The sequence below is a fragment of the Lepus europaeus genome, chromosome 15 (assembly GCF_033115175.1).
Source record: "Lepus europaeus isolate LE1 chromosome 15, mLepTim1.pri, whole genome shotgun sequence".
NCBI classification, from domain to species: domain Eukaryota; kingdom Metazoa; phylum Chordata; class Mammalia; order Lagomorpha; family Leporidae; genus Lepus; species Lepus europaeus.
This window is the reverse complement of record NC_084841.1, coordinates 43422674-43445626: the sequence shown is the minus strand read 5'-3', so window position 1 is coordinate 43445626 and position 22953 is coordinate 43422674. Positions and strand designations below refer to the sequence as shown.

Here is a 22953-nt window from a genome sequence, read left to right as displayed (position 1 = left end):
ATTATTAAGAGGGAAGCCTCGAACCGAAGCTGCTTATACACAAGCCAGGAGGACGCCCCAGTTCACCCTTTTTCTCCAGGGGGAATCTTGGTCCTCTGATGGGTTCAGCTCCCTAGGAAACTGATCAAGCCCCAGCTCCATCCTTGGCTCAAGCCCTACTCGGCAGGGCTGCAAGCAGATGCAGGGGTAAGTGTTGGTAATTCTGGACACGGAGGCACGTTGGGTTGACAAAAGCAGAGGCACACAGGCTGCATCCCGGGGGCCCCCTCCCTGCCTTGATCCCTCTGCTTCTCCAGGTTCTCGTCCTTCCTGCTCCCCAGGGCTTTTCTCGCTCCCGAGGTGGGGACATTCAGAGGGGTGCCCTGTGAGAGGAGGGGCATGGTCACTAAGACAAAGCTCCAAAGAGGAGAGTTGTATGTGTGCGACGCTGCGCATGCTCGTGTTGGAAGGCAAGCAGCAGTTTCCTCTGAAAGCAGCCAAGGGGCTCTGTGCAGGTCTTTTTCATGGTCTCCATGGTTACCAAGAGAGTTTTCCCCTCCTGCCAGAGCACCAGCACCCTGGCGCTTTTCATCGCTCTTGACTACAGCCAGAGGGAGGAAGGAAACCATTGCCTTGGGGGCCCGTTCTCCAGTTAGCAAGTGATGTGTTCTAATGTGTTCTAACCTGCGGCCGCTGGTGTTTCACTATGGAACACTCACACCCAGGCAGCTTCAGGAATGGGAAAGAGAGCTGGCTTGGGGATCATTTTTCTTTCTTTCCTTCTTTTTTAAAGATTTTATTTATTTATTTATTTGAGAGGTAAAGTTACAGACAGTGAGACGGAGAGACAGAGGGAAAGGTGTTCCTTCTGTTGGTTCACTCCCCAAATAGCCACAACAGCCGGAGCTTCCCAATCTCCCACGCAGGTGCAGGGGCCCAAGCACTTGGGCCATCTTCTACTGCTTTCCCAGGTCATAGCGGAGAGCTGGATGGGAAGAGGGGAAGCCGGGACTAGAACTGGCGCCTATATGGGATGCCGGTGCCACAGGTGGAGGATTAACCTATTGTGCTATGGCGCCAGCTTTGGGATCATTTTTCCCCACCATGGCTGAGTTGCCCAGGGCTGGGAGCAGCCCATGGGCCCAGCAAGACAGAAAAGTGCACAGAAATAGGTTGCTTCTAAGATGCTTGTAGCTTCTCTCTCTCTCTCTCTCTCTTTCTCTCTCTCTCTCTCTCTCTCTCTCTCTCTCTATATATATATATATATATATATATGTCTCACACACACACCTATTACCTAATGGTGATCAGAGGAGTCCCAAAAAATATAAGGTAGCCTTTTTTTTTTCCAAAAATAAGTGTTATATAGAACGTGTAATGGCACAGAAGGGCTATTCTATGTGCTTTGTATATGTTGCCTCATTTAAAGTCCCAACAGATCTTTAGGAAGTAGTTTTTATTACTATTTTATGAACCTGTAGGCACAGGTGTGTGTCCAGGGTTATTGGGGGTTGGGGGTTGGGGGTATTGTAGCATAGGTAGTTTGGCCCCGCCTCTGAGCTCTTGTCACTCACACACTGCCTGTGAAGGCTCTTGCTGGGGACCCTGGCCTGCTGCCCTGGGATCTGGGATGAAGTGGGCCTCCAGCTACTGCCTGGGAGAAATGAGAATAGGGAGGACCTAGAACAGGGGTGGGCAAGGGGTTGTGGCCACCCTAGCACAAGACCAGAGCCCTCAGAAAAGGAATCAAAGAGGGTTGCAGGTCGCCTGGTAATGAGGCTTACCTGTGGATCACCTGTACGCCACAGAGCCCTCGGGAGCCCGGGGCTGGAAACCAGACACCTGCTTTCAGGCTGCATCACTGCAGCTTCGGCAAACAATGCAGGGCCTTAGGAGAGAGAGAGAGAGAGAGAGAGAGAGAGAGAGAGAGAGAGAGAGAGAGAGACTTTATCTGAAATATGTGTCCAGCTCTGGAGCTCAATGAGTCTTAGCCTTACAGACAGCAATCCATGAAGTCAGGCAACATAGATTGGCATGAATCAATCAGGACCATGACGGGGAAAACACGGGCTGTCAAAAGGGAGCAACAGTGAAAGTTAACCTGCGAGAGACGCTGATCTACCTCCCACCCCACCTCCTCCAAAAGAGCTGGAAAGTGTTACCATGCCCGAGGCCAAAAGGCAAGGAAGGGCGCGGTGCCTCTGAGAGCTGGGGTGGCCTCTGCCCCTGGCGGGAGCCCAGGCCATGGGAGAGGAAGGCAATCCTTGCCAGAAAGAGGCTGGCTTCCCCTCTCTTCCTGCCAGTTGTCCCATGGGCCAAACCCAGTGGGAAGTCAGAGGGCAAAGGAGCCTGGTGACGCTGTCCTTTGAAATCAGCCTGTGATCAAGACACTGCAAAGAAGGGTTTGGGTTTGAGAGCAGACAGAAATATCCAGGTGCAAGGTCATCCTGCAACCTTTGGCATCCCACTGAGATGTAACAAGAGATCTTGCTCTCCCATCCCTAATCTATCTGGACAGAGCCATCCTTCCTTCAAAGATCCAGTCTGGCTACAGATGAACTCTGCTCAGGGTTAACCAAGGATAACCACACTGGACCACTGACCTCAACCTTCCCCTCCCACTGTCTTCCGGCACTTCAGACCAATGGACCCCAGAGATTAGACAATGGCCAATAAGGAGGGCAGGATGTGGGGAGGAGGAGGAAGACGGGGAAAAGGAAAGAGAACAGGCACAGCGAAGCCTACCCCTCCACAGAGCAGTCATAAGGAAAACTCCACCCAGTGGTGACATACAATCACAAAGACAAACAGTGTCGCCCACTGGCAACTATTTTTCTTGCATCTTCCTAGCAGACTGAGGATGGTTCTAGAATCCCGAGAGCACAAAGGAGGCGTGTGACTCAGGGTCACAGCCACTGTTCCTTTAGACCCTATGCAGAGAGCTCTCCACCTGCTGTGTCATCTGATCCCCAACACCACCGCCATTCTTGCCCCTAGTAGATCCTCAAGGCTTCAGAAGCTTGGGGGCTACCATGAAATGCTAGAATTAAGTCTCAGCATTATCCTGGCTCCCCAGAAAAGACATTGGTCAAGACCAGAGGTAAACCCCAGAAGACTGCAAGGCTAGATGTCAACCCCAGGGCTGGCTGGTTGCCTCACCCCCACAGAAGTCCTTCCCCTCTGCAGGCCTCCCAGCGTCCCTCCTCCTACCCAGGCAGCACATTGACCTATTCTCTACTGTCAGCTCAGCAGCCATTGACTATTTAGGGCCTTAGATGTCATCTATGCTGAGAGATAATGAATGAAAATTTTTCTTTAAGATTTATTTATTAACTCTGCAACTCTCTGAGTTAGAGAGGCAGAGACAAGAGGAGAAATCTTCTATATGCTGGTTCACTTCCCAAATGATTGCAATGGCCTCAGCTGGCCTAGACCAAAGCCAGGAGCCTAGAACTCCATCCACATGGTGCCAGGGGCTCAAGTACTTGGACTGCCTTCCACAGCTTCCACAGGTGCGTTAGCAGGGAAATGGATAGATAGCTGATTAGCTGGGATTCAGACGGATGCTCTGATAGGAGACGCCAGCACTGCAAGCAACAAACTTCCCCTGCTGCATCACAGCACTGAGCCCCTGAGCAGAGTGTTTAAACCCTAGAAGCTGGGCTCCTGCTACTGAGTTAGAGACTTGGAGTATACAGCCTGGATTTACTCCCTGCAAATACCCACAACAGCCAAGGCTGAACCAGGCCAAAGCCAGGAGCTAGGAACTCCATCTGGATCTCCCACAAGGGTAACAGGGGCCCAAGCACTTGAATTTGCATCTACTGCCTCCCAGAATGCACCAACAGGAATCTGGATTGGAAGTGGATGTAGCAGGACTCGAACTAGCACTTCGTTATGGGATGCAGCAGCCTAACCTCCAGTGCCACAACACCCACCCCTTATGCTTTGATATTTGTATCGTTTGTAAAGAATAAGCAAAGTTGTAAATGCTGACTACCTCCTTGTATAATCCATCTATTTAAAAGATATGACAAGGGCCGACATTGCCAAGTCCTGGCTGCTCCACTTCCAATCCAGCCCCCTGCTAATGAGCCTGGGAAAGCGGCAGAGGATGGCCCAAGTCCTTGAGTCCCTCCTACCCACATGGGAGACCTGAATGGAGTTCCAGGTTCCTCCCTCACTTCCCCTCAACCCCTCCAGGAGCCCTAGGATGGCAAGGCAGTGGGGGCAGGAAGGCATATCCATCGCAGGTGCCATCTGTATCGCATCAGCTCATTTTCCAAGGATCACTTTCCGATCAGTGGGAAGCGCCCATCTTCACCCGGAGGCCTTCACCTGACCGTATTTCAAATACTTATGTGACTGTTCCTTCCAGGCTCCTCACGGTCCTGTTGCAGCAGTCAAGCCTCAGTGAGATCAACCACCAGGACAATGAGGTGAGTCCACGCTGGCTGGAGCAGAGGGCGGCTTCTGGCACGGGAGGTGGAGGGAGAGGCTTTTCCTAATCACAGCGTCTCCTCTGCAAAGGTCCAAGGAGGGGATGCAATGTGTGTCTGTGTTCCTGCTCTGAAAGGGAAGCCTGTGTCTGCAGGCCAGTCCTCAGGCAGAAGTGTATCTCTGCCGTGGGTGTGGGCAGCGTCTAACAGGGAAGGGCTTTATTGCATTAAGTACTTAAGCATTTATCACACTGCTGAAATTTTGTAATTTCCCTCTGGACATTGAGAAATCAATATTGCTCTCTCCTGTCTTCTCAAGTCCCAGAGGCTTAGCTGGCAAGCAGTGGCTCCAGACATGCTCTAAGTGAAAGATGACAGCAATCCTAATCCCAGTGCACCTGCTCCAAAGCTCATGTTAACACAGAGATGGCACTTGCTTTTTCCTGCGTGTTGCACAGGCACCATTGTGGAAGGCACTCAAAAAGATAGTCCAATGCTCTTTCTTATTTGAGAGGCAGAGAGAGAAAGCACCCATCTGCTCATGTGGTTCACTCCCCAGATACCCACAACACCTGGGACTGCTCCAAGGTCAGAGTCAGAGCCAGGAACTCAATCCAGGTCTCCCACATGTATAGTAAGAACCCAGTTACTGAAGTCACCATCTGCTACCTCCCAGGCTCTGTGTTAGCAGGGAGCTGGAGTCAGGAGCCAGAGCAGGGAGTCAAACCCTGGCACCCAAACATGGGACATGGGTGTCTTAACTGCTAGGCGAACCCTCTGCTCCAATTCGACTCGAGCCAAGTTCTTAAGGAGGACAGAATCAGTGAGAGGCCTGCTTCCTAGTAGCTGGGGTCATGTTATACCTCCTCAGCTTTTTTATTTATTTATTTAGACAGGCAGAGTGGACAGTGAGAGAGAGAGACAGAGAGAAAGGTCTTCCTTTGCCGTTGGTTCACCCTCCAATGGCCGCCGTGGCCAGTGCACCACACTGATCCGAAGGCAGGAGCCAGGTGCTTCTCCCGGTCTCCCATGGGGTGCAGGGCCCAAGCACTTGGGCCATCCTCCGCTGCACTCCCGGGCCACAGCAGAGAGCTGGACTGGAAGAGGGGCAACTGGGACAGAATCCGGCGCCCTGACCGGGACTAGAACCTGGTGTGCCGGCGCCGCAGGCGGAGGATTAGCCAATTAAGCCATGGCGCTGGCCCTTCCTCAGCTTTTTTAAAAAGCAGTACTGATTTTCATTAGCCAGCCTGTTTGCTTTAGCAAGCTTATTAAAACCTATTTGAATACCAGTTTTTTAATGGAATTTTTAATGGATATGCACTTGGTTTGGCTGCATGTCACTAAGAACATCTGATATTAAGAAAGCCTAACATTAAAAGTGCCCATACAAAAGACACCATATGACACTATTTCCAAGGAGGCCTGCTGGCCATAGCAAACACAAGGGGAGGGGCTAAGCCCCTAATGGCTTTCTCCTGGCTGCCCCTCCCCACAGTGGTCCTCGAGAGCTTCGGACTAAAGGGCCCCTCCTGAAGACTTTCACCACCACACCAAAAAGCTCCCACCCCCCCCCTTCCTCCCCCTCCCCCCACCCCACTGTTGCAGCCTGGCCTGAGTTGGGCGCCTCCTCCTCTGGGGATCACACGCGGCCTCCAGTCCCCGAATCTTCAGTGCCTTGAGGGCAATCCCCAGAGGAGAGATGCTTGCACCACTTTAACTTCTGCTTTAAAAACGAGCAACAGAGATGAGAATGCACTCCGATCACTCACTGCCCATGTGCGAAAGCAGGGAACTTGAGCGGCTGCCTTTTGTGTCAGCAGATTGTGAACCTCAAGGTGTTGGGCAAGGTGCCAATCATGCCCACCACCACCTCCAACCCCAGCACTCACCCTCTCTAAAAAAAAAAAAAAAAAAACAAAAAAAAAACACGGGTCTTATGTAGAAAGGTGGCAACGTCAGTCATTCATTGCCTGCAGCTGAATTCCATTGGCAGACTTCAAACTCCATCCAGCCCTCAGCTGAACCAACATCCCCCAGCAAAGCCATGGTTCCCCATTTCCCCCACCCTGGGAGGCCCCAGGCTGGTGGAGACAATGGAGTAGTCACAGTCTTTCTAAGAGCAGTCATTGCAACACCTTGCAGATGATATGCGGTAAACTCTGGAAAAGTCCCTGGTTCCGTCTCACACACAGTGATGTCTCGAAGACGACTCCTCCTGCTCTTAAACCAGCTTCTTCCAAGAGAGCAGGCTCAGCAGAGCAGCGGCCATGAACAGACACTTCTGGGGCAGGCATTTGGCACCGTGGTTAAGAGGCTCGCATCCCATAATGGATGCTGGAGTTAAAGTCCTTGTTAGCTCTCCATTCAAGCTTCCTGTTAATGTGCACTTGAGAGGCAATAGTGACGGCCCACATACCTGGGACCCTGTCACCTATATAAGGGACCTGGATTGAATTCCTGGCTTCAACCTGGCCAATCCCTGACTGTAGCATGCATTTGGAGAGTAAATCAATGAATGGAATCAATCAATCTCTTTCTTTCTCTGTCTCTCTGCCTTTCAAATAAACTTAAATAAATAAATTTAGTAAAAAAATAGATATTTTTTAAAGATTTTATTTATTTGAGAGGTAGATTTATAGACAGAGGGAGAGACAGGGAGAGGGAGAGACATACAGAGAGAGGTCCTCCATCTTCTGGTTCACTGCCTAAATGGCCACAATGGCCGGAGCTGGGCAGATCCAAAGCCAAGGGTTAGGACTTCTGGGTCTGCCACGCAGGGGCCCAAGCACTTGGGCCATCTTCTACTGCTTTCCCAGGCCACAGCAGAGAGCTGGATCAGCAGAGGAGCAGCAGGGACTTGGACTGGCGCCCATATAGGATGCTGGCATCACAAGCAGAGGCCTAGCCTAACTACACCACAGCACCGGCCCCAGATACATTTTCAAAAGAGACAGTTCCCGTCCACCGTCACAACTTCCTCTTCCTTCAGTCCATGCTATAGCATATCTGAAATCTAAAACCAGCTGTTAATGCTTGCCTATCTTTTTATACACCCTGTTACGTAATATATGCTGCATATATTTTAAATATATCAATACTTACAAATATGTATTTTCATACAATATCTGTGTATGTGAGGGGTCCTCAACATGTTCATGGAAAATGCATATTATAGAAAAAATATGGATTTTGAAATTTTATGCCAAAATAAATTTTATATTTTAATTCCATTTTCTCATGATCTTTGTGGCGACTCCTCATATACACACACATACACAATGTATGTATCAACATATTCCCTGCTGGCATGAGCTAACTGAGAAATAAAGACAACTCTGAAACGAAAAGGAGACAGCTTAGGCTTGCTTTGGTCACTGGGGTGGAGTCCCTGCACTTGGCTCCTTGATGTTTTGAACAGTCTCCTCCTGTCCCCTTCTCTCAATCATTGTTCAATAGCTTAAGCATAGTGTAGCCTCCACTGTACAGCGGGCTGGAGAGCAACAGTTACAACGGACAGACACACACACCCTACACCTGCTAACTACCAAGAAGCAAGAGCAGAAAAGCTAAACACAATGAGGGGAACGGTGAGTTTGAGATAGTGAAGCATTATGGTTGCCTAATGACAAGAAGACAGAGCAAGGTGTACCCTGCACAATGGACTAGAATTATCTTCCAGGAATAACTGAAGGAGTCCCAAACTTATCACAATAATGGTTAAAAAGAATCAATTAGTAGAAACCAGATTTCATTAATAGATACATTGATTGAAGACAAAAACTAAGGAATGGAGAGATGGAGTTGAGAAGAAGAAAATCCACCTGAAGCCAGTGCATAACTAACTGCTCAAAGCAAGCCCAGTTCTGTTTTACATCAGGGAGGTGAATAGCACTTGAAGGTTGCCCTGAACTGAACCCGATGACTTAAGATAACTTTTTGTACTCTTGGTTTTCTATGTACATAATCAATACGTGGAACACATTTGCTTTTTACCAATTTAAATATTACAAGCAGGGGGTAGGCGTTTGTGCTAGCAGCTGGGATTCCTGCATGCCACATCAGAGTGCCTGGGTTTGAATCCCGGATCCACTCCCCATTCCAGCTTCCTGTTAATACATACCCTACGAGGCAACAGGTTTTGGCGGGAGTAGTTAGGTCCCTGTCACCCACATGGGAGACCTGGATTGCATTCCCAGCTCCAAGATTTGATCTAGCCCAGCCCTGGCTGTTTTGGGCATTTGGGGAGTGAACTAGCGACGGGATCTCCCTCCCATTCCCTGCCTCTCACATTAAATAAATATTACAAATAATACTAGGAAGTCCTTGACAACTTCCAGCTTCTCTTTTTCAGTCTTTAGATAAGCACATATTCATGGAAACTGGGAGGTGTTACATAAAAGGAATTTCTCCCCTTGTCGCTCTGCAACTTTGTGTTTTCTCAGGACTAGGTCTCAGAGTTCCATCTGGCTCACCCCTTTCAACAGCTTCAGAGTGTGCCAGGCTGTGAAAATATCTCTGTCTATTTATCCATTCCCTGTGAATGGAAATTTAGGTTGTCTCGATTTTTCATCATCCTAAACATCAGCCTACAGAATGTTCTTGTATAAGCTTCCTTGAGTACTTTAGGCAAGCATTTCTCCAGAAGAGTTCTTGAGTAACGAGAACACACATTTGCATTTTGAATATGAACCTCCTTGTTGTTCCCCAAGAATAGCAGTGTTGGTGTCCAGCTTGGCCAGTGGTGGAAGCGTGCAATTTTCCAGTTGTTGCTGGATTTTCTTCTTATTTTTGATGATCAAGCTTGGGCATCATTTCATAGATGTAATGGTCCTTTTTCACATTTTCTTTTGTAGACTTGCCTGTTTCATCTTTTGTCCATTGATTTGTTAGGTAACTTGTTTTCTTATGGACTCGAAAGTTTATAGAATATTAATTAATATTAATCCTTTGTTTTTTGTCTTTTGGTGGACTAAAAATTTTTTTCACAATCTGTTGCTTATTTTAGAACTCTTCAGAGTGTCTTTTCTTGTAAAGAAATTTTAAAATATAAAACCAAAATGATCATTCTTGTCTGTTACTGCTTTTGCTCTTGGTGTCCTTTTTAAAGAGCTACCCTACCCCAAGAACTTGATTTCATTGTGCCAAGTTTTCTTTTGTGACGAGATATGTCTCAAGGTTTTTGTTTTTTTTAATATGTGGTTTCATTTCTGAACTCTTTGTTCTGTTCCAAGGATCAGTTTGCTTTCCATTTCATTAAGTGCATTGCTTAATTACAAAGTGAATTCTTTAGAAGCTTTCCATACTGCAGACTTTAACACTGTCGAAAAGGCGAGGTTGGTGGGATTGTCCTTTGTGATTTTGCTCTTCAAGTCAAGTTCTCAAAGGACCCCTTGACTTAGAGGCCTGTCTATTACAGCTACAAGGAATTAACAAGCTGCCTAACAGCTAGAAACTAACTTTCCAGATCCCAGCGTGCACAGAAAGACCATCCTATCAAGAGGGGCAGTGAGCTCTTGGCATCCGGGTTGGAAGGTTTAATGCATTTATCCAGAGAAACCATTACCCATAGTATTCAAGATGTATTACCAGTCTTGTCTTCAATGTACATTTGTCTGTAAATACGTTTTTCTCAGCAGTCTGACAACCCAAACTTCAATTATAATAGCACTCTGAGAAAATAAACCCAAGTTGCAAAAACAGATGTGAAGTTTGGATATAATTCTTAGCACTGAGCCCACTTACCACATTCCTAAGATCTAACCATAAGCAGATTGTGTGTGCTAAAGGCAAAATCAGAAGCAATAGTCCTTCAGACTAGAACTCTTTTAACTTTAGCTAGGAAAGGGCAAAATTAATAAAGCAAACTTCTAACAATGCATTACAATCTTTATCACAAAATGGACACCTTTAAAAAATGGAGTAGCATCACCACTACCTAGGAGTCCTCTCCACCCTCTCCCGCCAACTCCCGACCCCATGGTCTAGAGGGACACCGTGTCCTTCTCATCCCCATATTCCCAGAATCTAACTCAGTAACTTTCATGTAGTAAAATTCAAATAAAGTCTATAGGGAAACAGAGAAAATTCAAGAAAAAAGCCGTATTACTTCACGCTACAATCCTCTCTCCCTTTGTTTTGTTGACTCAGTTCCAGTTACCCATTTCACTTGGCAGACAACTCCTGGTGACTTTCAGTTATTTCCAAAATTTAATTTTTTAAAAAAAAGATGTATTTATTTATTTGAAAGTCAGAGCTACACAGAGAGAGGAGAGGCAGAGAGAGAGAGAGAGGTCCTTAATCTGCTGGTTCACTCCCCAGCTGGCCTCAATGGCCAGAGCTGTGCCAATCTGAAGCCAGGAGCCAGGAGCTTCTTCTGGGTCTCCCATGCAGGTGCAGAGGCCCAAGCACTTGAGCCATCTTCTACTGCCTTCCCAGGCCATAGCAGAGAGCTGTATCAGAAGTGGAGCATCCAGGCCTCAAACCAGTGCCCATTAGGATGCTGGCGCTTCAGGCCAGGGTGTTAACCTGCTGCACCACAGCGCCAGCCTCCAAAATTTACTTCTAAACAAAATAAGATTTGGGGCTGGTACTGTGGCACAGTGGGTTAAGCAGCAGCCTGTGGTGTGGGCATCCATGTGGGGCTGGTTCAATTCCTGGCTGCTCCACTTCCAATCCAGTTCCCTGCTAGTGCACTTGGGAAGGCTTCTGAGAATGGCACCCACAAGGGAGACACAGATGGAGTTCCTGGCTCCTAGCTTCAACCTAGCCCAGTTCCAGCTGTTGAAGCCATTTGGGAATGAACTGGTGGATGGAAAAATTTCTCTCTCTCTCTTTAATTCCCTTTCAAGTAAAATAAATAAACCTTCAGTTAAAAAATAAGATTTTACATCAATTAGAAGCCTCAAAAAAATCCTATAGGGGCTGGCATTGTTGTGCAGCAGATTGAACCGCTGTTTGCAGTGCAGGCATTCCACATTGGAGTGCTGGTTCAAGTCTCAGCTGCTCTGCTTCTGATCCAACTTCCTGCTAATATACTTGGGAAGGCAGAGTATAGTGGTCCAGGAACTTGGGCCCCTGCCTTCCTTATGGGAGACCAGGATGGGGTTCCTAGCTCTTGGTTTTGGCCTAGTGTTGCAGCCATTTGGGAATTGAACCAGTGGATGGAAGAACTCTCTCTTTCTCTCTCTTCCTCTCTCTCTGTTACTCTGCATTTCAAATAATAAATAAGTACACAAATCTTTTTTGAAAAAATGTCCTGTAGATTCTAGAGCAGGTGTCTTTACCTGTTTTTGTACGTGGACACTTTCCATGTGCTACTGAAGCTTATGGACCCCTTATCAGAAAAAGATCAGAGATTGCATAAAATAAGATACATATGATTACAAATAATTGTGTTGAACTAGTTCTCTGAATATTTCAAATAATATAGTACTATATCTATTTTATTAATGCATTAAGATTTGGTATTGGGACTAAAAACTAATTTTATACTAGTGTTCCATGTAAATATATATATTTTTATTTAACTAAAAATCAGAGACACAGAGAGAGAGAATTCCCATCTGCTGATTCATCCTTCAAATGTCTGCCTTGGCTAGGACTGAGTCAGGGCTAGAGCCAAGAGCCAGAACACAACCCAAGTCTCCCATAAGCATGGCAGAAACCCAATGACTTGACCTACCACCACTGCCATGGAGGAGCCATGCCCAGAAACAACTCTGGTGCTCCAATGTGGGACACAGGTGTCTTAATTGCTGGGCTAAATCCCCACTCCTATATAATATTTTGAAATATCTGTAATAGTTACTGTGATACAAAAGTATCTACAATTTATACTGATGACGAAGTGACAAGTGCACTTAACGCACTGTGGATTGTGGCCTATTTCATAAGAATATGCTAAATTTCAATTAGAAGTAGGGAAATAAATATGTAGTTTATTTTTCTGTTGCACGCTCACATCAAAGCTTATTTCTATTGATGGATAGGACTCCTGACTTGCTGAAATTTAAAACACAATCTTCCAAAAATATTTTGAGCAATGAGTGGAATAATTGTGCAGCCTTCCAAGGAGAACTACTTGAAACCAGAAAATGGTTACTCTATTCATACAGAAATACATGTCCATTGCCTATCATGTCTCATGTAGGCTTCAGCTATTGCCTGAGACTTAATAATTTTGTGCATAAGAATGTAGGTGCTCTGTTTCATTGAAAAATCAATATAACAAATTACACTTCTATGTTAAAGGCTTTAATTTTTATTTTTTAAGTTTGTTCTTGTTAGAATTTGCTCCAGTGTGTCCATGACCTAAACCCATTTTATTATTTTCCTTGCACTAGTATCTTATTCAAATTATGGAAATCTCCATTCTACAGACTTTTTAAAATATCAGATATGTGGTTTTGTTATTTTTGTAGGAAGAAAGTGAGGCTTACTAAAGCACGTCATTATTCATAGATTTTCCTGGTGCCCTAAAAATCTGACATCAGATTATGTTTGATCTTCAGTCATAATCTTTTTTTAAGATTTTTAAATTATTTATTTGAAAGGCAGAGTTACAGAAAGAGAACTCTTTCATCAAATGGTTCACTCTCCAGATGAGTGTGATGGAAGTGGAGCAGCCAGGACGTGAACCAGTGATTGTATGGGATGCTGGTGTTGTAGGCAGTGGCTTAACCCACTCTACCACAATGCTGGCCCCTTCAGTCCTAGTCTTTGGCTATTGTGATGGTCACTGTTTATCGAGATTACAAAGCTCAAAAAATGAATCTATTTACTAATCATTCTGATTTATGACTATAAGACTTTTCCCAAGGAAAAAAAATGAAATAAAATGGACTTCATCACTATACTTGTAACCCTATCTAGTTTTTTAAAAATCTTTTAAAAGACATCACTCATCCCAACTGTTTTATCTAAATGAGACCTTCTATAACTTTTGTGGGGGATGGTCATATGTGGTTGGGAAATTAAAAGTATGTGAATTTTCAAATATCAACAGAGCCACACGAGACTTCTGTGAAACTCTAGCTCCTTGGAGAACCTAGAACGCTTTTGTTGACCTCTTGGCTGCCTTTCATTGTTCGGTTCCCCAGTGTACAGAGGCACGGGCTGCACCAAGCACCCAGCCACATCAGCATTTCTCTCAGTGTACTGCTCAGTGTTGTTGACAGCCCATCTAAAACTGTAGCTCTGAAACATGAAACCTGCTAAGCACTTAATCAGATTTCTGGTTCAGAAAACACAAAAGTCACAGTGGTTTTAGGAAAAAAAGTTTTGAGAAGCTGATGGGACTTATAAGCCCTTAACTGAAATTGCAACAGCACAGGCTGCAGGCACGAAGGACTCCCTGCACAAAACCACTGCTCCACAGCAGCCCTACTGTGCACCCAGATAGTTACAGCGCAAGCTCAGGGCTATCAGCTTCTAAAGACCAACCCTAGGGCAACTGAAACTTAACATTCACTTCAAAACCATCTGGAGAGCTTATATTTTTAATAGGATTGGGTTGCTTTTTCTTTGTTTTTAATGGACTCTGTCCCCAGGGCCATCTGAGTGTTTGTTGCAAGGTGACTGCGAGTGACTCCTAAATGTTCAGTTCCTAGATTCTTCCAAGGTGCACTGTGTCCCCAGTGAGACTGCAGGGAGCAGCTGCTTGGCAAGGTGTCCACAGTCTGAACACAGCGGGGTGCCTGGTACCCAACAGACTCAGATTTTATACTCCCAGGGATCCTGGGTAACCTGCAATTCACTAGTTAATCCTTGCAGGAACTATTTCCTGCATGCTTCCTCTGAGGTCCGTGCAGTGGGCAGCCCCCGGCGGGCGCGAGCGGATCTCAGTGTCTGCCCTTACGCACGTGCTAGCTTACCTCTTACCGCCAATGCTCAGAGAATCCTGTAGCGCCGCAATGCCTACAGGCTCAGCGGAAGCTAAAGGGCGGAGGAGGAGGCAGTTGTAAGAAAAGGTTCCTAAACAAAGAGGGTTGGGCAATACCACCCTCTGCCCTGCAGCTGCTTTTGAAAGTTTTGGTTTTCATAGTATATCCTCTAAGAGGGTTTATTTTTATTTCTCATTAGCTCAACTGAAAAAAAAAAAAAAAAAAAAAAAAAAAGGAAATGTCCCTTGACTGAATGTTCACAAACTATTTATATTGTAACAGTAATTAGAGAAGTAAGGAAATAGCTCAAGTCTTGCATTGGGTCCATTCAGAGGACTGCCAGTTATTTCTACAGGTGCTCCCAAATGGCAGGGTGGGGTGGGCTGAGGGGAGAAGTAACATCACATAAATACACATCTGAACAAAACGAAAGATTTGCCAGCTGTTTTAGGAAGAGCCTAAAGGGCAACGCCAAATGCACCAAATAATCATATATGGTGGCGACCTTGTCCTTGGGGGAACCCGCATCCCAGAGGGTCAGAAGACCTTGAATCCAGCTAAACATTACAAAGGAAAGAGTTGTCCAGCACCCGAGCTCATTTCCAAAACGAAAGGCCACCAGCATGCTGTGTGACAATGTTTCTCTCCAGAGTCCAAGAACCTGGACTTGTGTCCCAGCTCTGTCATGGACCCGATCAACGGCCACTAGGCAACTTACTTAACCTTGTGTTTCCAGTTTCTTTACCTGTAAGATGTGCCTTAAGCCTGGCTACCACTTAGGATTGTCATTAAGATTTAGTGAGAACATATATAAAGCTCTTGGCATCCAATGTACAAAATACAGTAGTGCTCCTCCCACGCCACTCTTTAACCAAAAATATAGGAGTTGGGTTTCAGGGAGTTTTCTTGCTGCTTAAAGTGATTAATTCTTAAAGCCTAGCAACTGTGTTTATGAATCAAAAAATATCATTATGTAACTGCAGTGTAATCCACGTTCTCCCTGAATTAGCACATCACCAAATCATACGTCTGTGTACGGCCACGCCTGAGTATTTACTTCGCGCAGACAGTGCACCTGGCGCTGTTCTAGGCTCTAGCAGGGGCAGACGGGCAGGCGAGGACCCAGGCTCCACGAAGCTGCTACTTCAGTATCTTGAAAAGCAATTCAGTGTCTATGAATATGGCTGGCATTTCCCGATGAAGCCCAGGATTCTGAGGCACTCGGAAGTGGGAAAGGGGAAGTCCGTGCAGAATGGAAAGGATTTGGTTCCCTGGAGTTCAGATGGCTAATCCCAGTGAGCCCAATTAGAAACGAAAGGGCCCCAGTGAAACTGACCTATTCTGAGAGCAAGACATTCCTCTGCTTTTAGACCAGCCTTCCCTTCCACATGGAACCAATTTCTTGAAATACACTCAAGAGGCTCCCTGGAGGCTCAGGGTTACAGGACACTTGAAACCCGAGACTTCGGAATTTCAGGATTTAAAATGTAGAACTGGTTGAGGAGATTGAGTATTCTGATCTCCAGGCCCCACAAGCCTCAGGTCTCAGCTCCAGGGCTGCACAGAAGCCTTTAGGGCTTCTCTGGACCCCAGCTTCTTCTGCTTCGATAACCCGAGAACAATCGCACCTGCCTTGCTTGGTTAACCGCTGTAGCAAACAACACAGAGGCGCTGGGGCTTTGACATGCTGAAGCTCATTTCCTGCTTGCGTCGCAGGCCAGTGCTGGCTGGCAGGGTGGCCCTGTTCTCCCTCAGCCCTGCAGGAACCAAGCCTGTGCGCTTGGTGCCTGTATCTTTTAGATCCTCATCTTCCTCTAATTCAAGATGAGGAACGAGAAGGTGAGGATGGTCGCCTGGGTTTTGTTTTCTAGGCCAGCGCTGGAGGGGGTTTCCGCGCTCTCTGTACAGTTCCCGTCCCACAGTCGGGGCTCAGTCACACGGCTGCTTCTATCTGCAAGAGCCTGGGGACGTAGTCGGACCGTGGCCACTGCAGGACAACAGAATAACACTGTCTGGGGGATGGCCATAACACATAGGAGAACCCCTCGGGGTCCCTAGGTCTGGGCCAGGGCCCCTCTCCTCCGCTCACCTCGTCCTCCCTGGGTGGAGCAGAGAAAGCCACGCTGGTGTCACCTGTCTTCCTGTCACCTGAAGAGAGGACCATGAAAAGAGAAGCTTCAACCTGGCACTCACCCTTGCCCCCTCCACCGGGCACCTTCATCACAATTCGTTCTTGTCCCATCTCCTGTGATTGCAATGTGGGGGGGGGGGCACTGCCTTCTCCAACACACCCCCAAATAATGGGAGTTCTCATGTGTCCCAGCGGTAGCTCATTTACTATTCAACTGCCCCTAAACCACATGACTGCGACTGTGAGGGAAGCCGGAGCTCACCAGCTCACTCACTCAGCCCCACTCTCCAAGCTGCCGCAGATTAAGTTCTCCTAAACAGTAGCCATCAGCTCATGCCAACACCTGCTTGGGATCCTTCGCTGTCCCTCCATTGAATTTAGGATGAAGTTTGAAGGCCTTGGGCGGGTGTTTGGCCTATTGGGCTGACCCTGGCATCTCACAGCAGAGCACTGGGACTCCCGTTTCCTGCTGATGCGGACCCTGGGAGGCAGTGGTGATGGCTCAAGTCATCAGATTCCTGCCACCCCTATGGGGGGCTCGAACTGTGTTCCTGGACCAGCTCTGGTCAGATATTTGTTGAATGAGCCATTGAAGTTTGTCTGTCTGTCTCTGCCTCTCACGTAAGGAGGGGAAAACCCCATGTGACCCATTTTTCTTTGTCTCTACTTTTAAAAAATACATCTGAATGTGTTACGCAGGGTCAGTACCCTCCTCAGATCAGCCCTGCCTCCCTCTCCAATCTCAGCTCGAGTCACTCTCCTCTCCTTCATGCACCCAGCCGGCAGCCATTGACACGGCGTCTGTACTGTGCACTGGGTACCCAGCAGTCCATGCCCTGCCCTCGTGTTCCTGGGTGACTTGGAACCTTCACTCGTACTCCACCTCCGAGGTTTGGTGCTGGCTGCTCTACTCCTTCTGTTCTCAGAAGCGCCAGCCTAGAGCAGTGCCACCTTCTTGGTCACCCCATCACAGCACCCTGTCTATTCTTCATGGCGTTTATCAACCTGGAGCACGCTGTGGCTCTTCTGTGTGCCTTCCTCTACCACGCACACAAGGCCCACTGGGGTCAGGTGCGTGTTTACCTCATCCATTCTTGTATCCTCGACTCCTACGTGCTCCATGAATAGCTGTTGAATGCATGGATGAATGAATGGATGGATGGACTAAGACTCTTGTGCGGGCCCCCAGGCCTGGCGAGAACGTGTGAGCTCCCGTGCTCTTCCTGGTAGCCTATGCTCACCCCCAGCCCTGTGCCTGTTGTCTTGTAGGGAATGACCCCGCTCCACTGGGCAGCCTTCCACAACCGACCTCAACACACGCAGCTGTTGTTGAAGAAGGGGGCAGACCCCACGCTCGTGGACAAAGACTTCAAAACTGCTCTGCACTGGGCGGTCCAGGTGAGAAGGGGCCAGGGGCTCGTCTCAAGTTTAGACGGTGTAACGTAGTGGGAACAAGTTTCTGAGTGTGTCAAGCATGAGGGATGGACTGGTCACAGGGAAAGCCCTGGTACTGCTAGTACACTGACACCTGTGATAGAGCCAGTGAGACTGCTCTCTACCCTTCTCCCTGCCTTTTGTTCAGAAGACTTGATTTTTTTCAGTTTGTTCAACTGAAAAAAAAAATGTATTTGTTTTATTTGAAAAGCAGAGAGAGAGAGAGAGAGAGAAACAGACAACGAAGGACAAATCTCTCAACTGGCATTCATTCCTCACATGCAACAGTGAGGGCCAGGCCACTCAAAGGCAGGAGCTGGAAACTCATCGGGGTCTCCCCGTGGGAGGCAGGGACCCCAGTCCTCGAGCCATCACACTCCCTCTCAGGGAATGCATTAGCGGGAATCAGAAGCAAAGCCAGGACTCCAACCCAGGCACTCTGGTATAGGATGAGGGGCTCCCAAGTGGTATCTTTATTTTTGAAAGATGTATTTATTTATTTACCTAGCTATTTATTTATTGGAAAGACAGAGCAGCAAAAAGAGAGAGGGAGAGAAACAGAGAAGTCGTCCATCTGTTGGGTCACTTCCCAGACACGACAACTGGGGCTGGGCCAGGCCAAAGCCAGGAGCCACAAATTCCATCCAAGTCTCCCACATGGATGAAGGGACTCAAGTACTCGAGCCATCCTCTGTTGGCTCTCGGGCACATTAGCAGGAAGCTGAATCAGAAACAGAGTAGCCAGGACTCAAACCAAGCACTCTGATGTGGGATGCAGGCATCCCAGGCAGTGACCTAACGCGCTGCACCACAGCACTCACTCCCCAAGTGGTGACTTAACTGCTGCACCACACTCCTGCCCCCTCGCTGCCCTTCGTGTCCAGAGGGGGCAGCAGCAACCCTGTGGCTTTGAGATTTTGCATCAGTTGTTGAGAAGAAAGCCTGCCAGGATGCACAGGGAGGTAGTTATGGACTAACAAGCAGAACCTGTCCTGGTGCACGCACACACTTATGTGTGCACACGTGCACACACACACACCCTCATTCTCACCCTCTTTCTCTCTCCATCTCGATGCCTGCTGCTCTATTCCATTGTAAACCTTCAAAGGATTACTAGGGAAATCCTCGACTCTCTCATCTCCCTTCCAAATCCTCCCCAGCAGCGTCATTCCAGGTGATCCCAAATCCCCTGCTGGACAAGGAGAATAGAGACTCGCGCCCCTGCACGGCTCTCACCGAAGAGAGTCCACATCAGTACAAAGAGCCAAAGAAATCAGAGCAGGCCCAAGAAATGTACCGGCCACAGATGCTAACGTGGAGAATCGGGTGAAAGAGAGACACCAGCTAACTCAAGTGCTTTGCATGTGTGAGGGGCAGGACGGAGGGAGTTATCTGTCCCCTCCTTCAAGGAGAGCAGTCCCAGGCAGCCTTTCAACAAACTCGCTGGCCTGCTCTGGGTCTTGAGCAGCACCCTTGGGGAGCTGCTGCCGCCCACCCAGGAGAGCAGCTTCCGCTGGCCCAACGGGGGTTTCGCTAAGTGCTTTCCTGTGCCAAGCACAGCAGAGGTGGCACCTGGGACTTTCAGGCCTGCCCCTTGTGCTTGATGTGAGAAGAAAGCAGATGTGATTTGCGTCAGGGACTCCGTGGCAGGGCCAACTCTGGGAGAACCACAGGGAGCACAGCTTGTTTATGCCACCTCCACCTGCCCCAGGACCCTCCCTCGGACTTTCGGTATCTACTCACCCATCCTCCCCCTGCACTGCCAGTCTCTGCCCAGGGCCCAGGCCCCCTGACTGGCCCTCCAGTGGGTTAGGGGTCCCTACTCTAGCAGGGGCCTCAGGGGAATCTGGCTGGGTTCCCCGAAATGTGCCGCACGCATTGGTGCTCTGCTAACGTGAGAATGACGTCAGCATTTTCAGGAGTCCCCCTGGGTGCCCTTGCGCTCGGATTCTCTTCATCCAGGTGTGTTGTGTATGCATTTTGAAAACTCACCCAGGTACCTTGGACCCTTCCTCCACCCAGCCCAAGTTAGAGCTGCGTCCTAGACTTGACCTTGCAATGGAATCACCAGCAGTGCTTGTGAAACAGCAGGTTCCCAGACCTTTGGTTGGGGGCGGGGGGGGGGGTCCTCAGGAGGTGGGAGCTCCTGTTTTGTCATGTAAGAAGCAGTTTGGTAAAATTATAAGAACATATACTCAACTTAGGAGATTGCCTTCACTGACCTGGGTTCCATTTGAAGGAACTCACCCAAGGTTAGAGTACGTAGAGAAAGGCATCATGTTACAGCAGGTTGAGCCACTGCTTGTGGTGCCCATATCCCCTACCAGTGTGCTAGGCTGAGCCCTGGCTACTCTGCTTGCTTGCTTTTTTTTTTTTTTTTTTATTTGAGAAGTAGACTTGGAGGGGGGAATGGGGAGAGAGGTCCTCCATCCACTGGTTCACTCCCCAAATGGCCTCAACGGCCGGAGCTGCACCAATCTGAATTGAGGAGCCAGGAGCTTCTTCCAGGTCTCCCACGTGGGTGCGGGGACCCAAGGACTTGGACCATCTTCTATTACTTTCCCAGGCCACAAGCAGAGAGCTGGATTGGAAGAGGGGCAGCTGGGACATGCCCATATGGGATGCCAGCACCACAGGTGGAGGCTTAACCTACTACACCACAGTGCACCTGGCTGCTCCATTCTCAATCCAGCTTCCTGATAATGCACCTTGGGAAGCAGCAGATGATGGCTGTCTACTTGGTTCCCTGCCACTTATGTGGGAGACCCTGCTGGAGTTCCTGGCTCCTGGCTTCAGTCTAGCTTAGCCCGGGCTGTTGTAGCCAACTGAGGAGTAAACCAGTAGAATGCTTGGCTCACCTGTGAGTGTGTCTTTGGGGCATGAAAAGATGATGCATGTGACAGTGATATGTGCTATGGAATTGAACGAGACATTGTTATTAAGGTTCCTGATTTCCCCCACAAAAACACTTACTACCTATGCTTACGTTTCTTCCTTTCAACTAGATGAGATTGTTTGTTTGTTTGTGTTTTATTTGTTTGAAAGTCAGAGAGAAAGAGAGAGACCTTCTTTCTGCTCTTCTATGCCCCCAAATTCCCACCCAGCAGCCAGATATGGGCCAAGTCAAGGCCAGGAACCTTTCTACCACACCCAGAAAGCCCTCCACTCCATGATATCCCAGAATGGCAGGGGGATTGTGGGGGTGAGAAATAGTGGACCCACACTCATATCTATAAAATCTCCAAGCTGAGGACCTACACTGTGGCATAGTAGATTAAGCCACCGTCTGCAGTGGCAGCATCCCATATAGGCATCGGTTCGAGTCCTAGCTGCTCCACTTCTGATCCAGCTCTCTGCTGTGGCCTGGGAAAGTAGCAGAAGGTGATCCAAGCACTTGGACCCCACACCCATGTGGGAGACCCCGAGGAGGCTCCTGGCTCCTGGCTTCAGCCTGGCTAAGCCCTGGCAGTTGCGGCCATTTGGGGAGTGAACCAGTGGATGGAAGATCTCTCTATCTCTTTCGAATAAATAATCAAAAAAAAAAGGAAGAAAAAAAATTTTTTAAATCCTCCAGTCTGAATGTGGACTAGGCTCTCGGTTCCTTGTTGCGATGTCCATCTGGTCTATATTCCTTTCACTACACTTGCTAGCATGCTTACTGCTAATATAATTTTTTTATCAAGCCAGGAGCCAGGAACTCAGTGAGGGTCTCCCATGTAGATGACAGTAACCCAATTACTTGAGCATCACTTGCTGCCTCCCAGAACATGCATTAGCAGGAAGCTGGAATCAGAGGCAGAACTCCAACCCAGGCACTCTGATATGGGACACAGCATCCCAAGTAGTATCATAACTGCTGCTCCCCTTGATATTGGTTTAACTTGCTATGTTAACTTGGCTATTATCTGCAAATGAGAACCATGTGAAAAGGTTTTAACCAGTGCTGATCCCAGGCCCCAATTCTTAGACTTTCATTCAGTTACTCAGGGGTGGGACCAGAGCATCAATAGTTTTAAAGCTCCTTCTTCCCCCCAGGAGGTTATAATGCTCAACCAGGATTGAAAGCCACTCTGATAAATGAATTCATAGCAATGAATGTCGGTACCTTACCTACTCCTGCCTACAATGTTTGCCTTTTGTCCATGGTTGTGCAGCGTAACGCTTCATTCTTTTATTTACTCGATTGCCTTGCAAATAGTTTTTGAGCACCTACCATGTGTCTGGCATTGGAGGCAGAATGATTATAAGGTAGGTGCCTTCTAGAACCCTTACAATTGTGCACAGCTGGGGTGGGGATGTTTGCTTTCATGTCTGAGAAAGGAGTCCACAACTTTCTTCGGTTCCTCAGTGAGGACCTGCGACTACCTCCAAAAGATTCGGAATCACAGCTCTACAGGAAGTGTGCACCCTCTCTCTTCCCTGTGGTCGGCGGTACAACCCAGAAGTGGTGTCTTCTGCCCTTTACACTACGCAGACTGGGGGTAATTCCAAATGTCAGCTGAAGTCATTGTTGTCCTTGCCTTCTTTGGCTGTTTTGTCCATTTTTAACACTGAACCAACATTGTGCTCCTCTTAATTTTTCCATGTGAATGAACCTATTCCTGTTGTCATTTATGGCCTTCCTGCTTTTCTCTTGGACCATACAATGAGATCACATTTAAAACTAAAGTCCTTTGAAATAATCAGGCCTTTGTACTTGACCTGGATAACCAAAGCAATATAGATTTGAAACATCAGGCCCACGAAGTCACCAAGCTTGACATCTGCTCTCATTCCTCAGGTCACTCGGTAACTGGCGGCCCCTCCAACGAGCCCATTGCCCTCGTTAATGCTCCCCTGTCTTCCCAGAAGACCCCACTGCTTGGCTGTATCTGGACTAACACTGAGCAGAGCCCTAGTCCCCATCCCAATCCCTTAGGGTCATGTTCTTGACTACCTGTAATGACAGCAACCGATCAGGACCCTACAAAGATCTCTCTCTGCCTCATCTCCCTTGTACTCCTCAATGCAATACAAGTTCAGTTTCCAGTCCTTTTCTCCTTCTCTCTTCTGCCAATTGGCTCAGACAGCTTCAGCTAGCTCCCAA

At 47.9% G+C, this 22953-nt stretch overlaps 1 protein-coding gene across 1 annotated transcript in view; it reads left to right on the top strand.

Annotated features, from left to right (window-relative positions):
* The window catches only part of ANKRD55 (ankyrin repeat domain 55), an 86737-nt gene that overhangs the window by 26112 nt on the left and 37672 nt on the right, over positions 1-22953 (top strand). The window contains exons 4-5 of the mRNA XM_062212081.1: positions 4358-4418; positions 17703-17831. Of these exons, the coding sequence (XP_062068065.1) occupies positions 4358-4418; positions 17703-17831 (190 nt within the window). The remainder of the gene's footprint in view (positions 1-4357; positions 4419-17702; positions 17832-22953) is intronic.